At 34.7% G+C, this 3,544-nt stretch overlaps 1 protein-coding gene across 1 annotated transcript; it reads right to left on the bottom strand.

Annotated features, from left to right (window-relative positions):
* Positions 1-2,377: 2,377 nt before the first annotated feature.
* LOC145105908 (uncharacterized) lies at positions 2,378-2,845 on the bottom strand. Its single transcript, XM_079042976.1, has one exon. It carries the CDS (start codon positions 2,843-2,845, stop codon positions 2,378-2,380), a length of 468 nt encoding a protein of 155 aa, XP_078899102.1.
* Between the last annotated feature and the right edge of the window lie 699 nt (positions 2,846-3,544).

The following is a 3,544-nucleotide window of genomic DNA, read 5'->3' as shown; positions in this document are numbered from 1 at the left end:
ATATTTATTGAGTCGTATTCTGTCAGAATGAAAATGAATGAAAAACGATGTGTGAGAACAAAAATAAATAATAATTAGCGAGAATGCATGAAAATGACGATATTTTTGTAAGGTTGAACGTATTTGCATTGCTAAACAACTTATTCTCTTAGTAATTCTCATAGAATAACATTGTCCACACATCCGCACAATAATTAGTTAGAATACTTGAACATAGCTCTCTCTCTCTCTCTCTCTCTCTCTATATATATATATATATATATATATATATATATATATATATATATATATATATATATATATATATATATATATATATATATATATATATATACAGAGAGAGAGAGAGAGAGAGAGAGAGAGAGAAAGATGTAGGTTTCGTTGAAATTAAAAATAAAATAGAGATCTTGCGATTCAATCTCAACCACGTATTTCACATCTGCCGCTCTAACCCTCCGGCGTACCGACATGGCAGGCCTGGTATAATCATAAATGATTATACAGTGCCGCCCGTTCCTTTCTCCTCCGCCACCATCCCCACCAACATAATTGCCACCGCCACCACCACTACCACCACCTCTAACATCAGTCGACCCCACCACAGTCACCTCCGTTACTTATACCACCGCCACCTCTGTCACCACCACCTCTTCTGCCACCAACTGTCATAATTATTTATGATTACTCAATCTGCGAACAGACATATATGTATAATAATTTATGATTAGGCATATACGTATAAATATGTATAATTTTATATGATTATACCTCTCTGCCATATAATCATTTATGATTAGGCATACGTTGTTGCTGCCGGTACGCTGAAGCATTAGAGCGACAAATGAGAAATATGTGGGTGAGGTTGAATCTGAAGATCTCTACTTTTTTTTTAATCTCAAGTGAACCCTCCCATATATATATATATATATATATATATATATATATATATATATATATATATATATATATATATATATATATATATATATATATATATATAGGTTGAGGTTCAATAGAGTATCATAATTAACCAATGAACCAATGAACCAATCTTTTTTTCAATTTTTAGAACTTATTTTTTATCAAAAAAAAAAAAAAAACTAAAAATACAGAAATTCATAACTTTTTATCATTTTTCCAATGATATGAAATTCGATTTTTTTTACCGTCAAATTCACAATGTGAATCATTGAAAATTCACAATGTGAATCCGGATTCACACGGTGAATCCGAAAAATATTTTTCACATTCACAATGTTAATATATGAATTTAGATATTTTTAGATTTTTTTTTTCGATAAAGAATAAGCTCTAGAAATTGAAAAAAAGATTTGGTTCCTTGAAGAACCAATAATTATGGTTCTCTATTGAACTTTTCCATATATATATATATATATATATATATATATATATATATATATATATATATATATATATATAGTTTGTCATTTCTAGCCTTCCAAATACTCCATAAACCTCCGTAGCAAATCCGCAGTAATCTTTTTTTTTTTCAGACATTCCCAGTTTGATGCATAATTAATTACGTCTTGAACTGTGCGGAGATTTGCAATAGGGACGTGACACCACTTCAATATCCATTCCATGACAGTTTTAGCATATGAGCATTTAACCAAAAAGTGATCCACTGTTTCCTCGGTTTCATCACATTGGCAACAGATTGTTGAATTTGCATTGATACATTGATTAAAGATGCCCACCAATGTTGGGATGTGTCCCTGCTTAGCCCTCCATATGTACATGGTAACTTTAATAGAGACTTCTTTCGGCCATACAAACCTTCCTATATACACCGGTTCACATTAATCAAATCTATTCCTTAATGCATTAACTTGGTAGTCACCATCATGAGTTAAAGGGCATGCCCATGTCTTGCCATCGACGCTGGAGTTTTTTTTGTCCAATACCATATTAGTCGATATTCCATGTTTCTCCAAATCCTTTTGTGAGCAAGCAATGTTGTTCCATACTTCCACAAGAGTTTTTAGGGTGAAAACGTGATCCGATTTACCTGCTAAGTTATGCATACCTTTGATTGCTATGGCCCATATGGACCCCGTATATGATTTGAACCGCCACCAACATTTAACTATAAGATCTGCATTGAATGATCTTGTCCCATGATAACCAGTGTATCTTTTCCCGATCCTTCGAGCCTCTCCATAGAAATCGTCGTCTGAGTCTTTCAAGCTTGTCAATAACTCCAGCGGGTGCCACAAATAGAGACATAAAATAAGTTGGGATATTTCCTAGCACCGACTTGATTAACGTGAGCCTGCCTCTGAATGATAAAGTTTTAGATTTCCAATGTCAGAGTTTTATGGAACCTATCTATCACCGGTTGCCAGTGTTTTTTAGGTCACATATTGGCTCCGACAGGTACTCCAAGGTAATTAAACGGAAGAACTGAAGGTTCGCAGCCAAGAGGACAAGCCCATCGAGCCACTTCATCCAACTCCACCCCAACACCAAACACCCGAGATTTGTTAAAAGTTGACTTTAAGACCCGAGGATGCATGAAAAACCTTAAGATTATTGCAAGGTTCTTGACATTGTGCTCTAACCATTCACCAATGAAGAGTGCATCATTTGCATAGAGTAGATGCGAGATTAGAGGACCCCTGTTTGGTAACTGTAATCCTTGAAAAACACCATTGACACATGCTTCTTTCATTTCCACACTTAACTCTTTCATTGCTGTAATAAATAGGAACGGGGAAAGGGGATCCCCATGACAAACACCCTTTGAAGTGGTGAAATTATCGGTTGGAGATTCGTTGATCAAGACGAAGGCTTTTGAAGACGTCAGGCACCCATTGATCCACATCCGTCATTTTCACCAAATCCCATTTGTGAAAGATTATTGTCTAGAAACCCCCAGTTATTGAATCAGAGGCTTTATTGAAGTATACTTTAAACAACAAGACCTTCTTTTTGGTTTTTTTAGAACAAGCACATATTTCGTTAACTAGGAATGGTCCATCAATGATGTTTCTCCCATCCACGTTAGTTGTTTGAACCTCATTTATGCAATACCTCATGACTTGTTTGAATCTCAACACAATAATTTTTGTAATTATCTTATGATTGCAACCAATCAAGCTTATTGGTCGATAGTCATTTTGTTAGTACATGAATGTGCCCCTTAGTCAATCCGAGATGATATGTCTTTCCGAGATTTTTTTGACTCCGAGATGAAGAATAGATTCCGAGATATATAGATATCCAAGATGCTGTCGTTAGAGAATTTGGTCAATGTATTTGTCAGAAGTGAAAGTACTAGTTTGTTTTTTAATATTTGTAATGTAGTGTTGTACAGCCGACAAGATCAACAACAACGACGACTGTGTCATGCTGTTGATCTTCAGTCCACTTAGGTCCATGCACACTTTTTTCATATTTGTCTTATGTATCTCCTTGTGTATTAAAGGAGTATCAACCATTATAATAGGTACCAGTGTGCAACTCGAGAATTTCTTCACTTCTATAAAATCAAAGAATCATTTAGTCAATTATTTATCTGTAA

The sequence above is a fragment of the Lactuca virosa genome, chromosome 4 (assembly GCF_052849685.1).
Source record: "Lactuca virosa cultivar CGN04683 chromosome 4, Lactuca_virosa_CGN04683_v6, whole genome shotgun sequence".
In the NCBI taxonomy this organism is placed as follows: Eukaryota; Viridiplantae; Streptophyta; class Magnoliopsida; order Asterales; family Asteraceae; genus Lactuca; species Lactuca virosa.
This window is presented reverse-complemented; position numbering and strand designations above follow the sequence as displayed.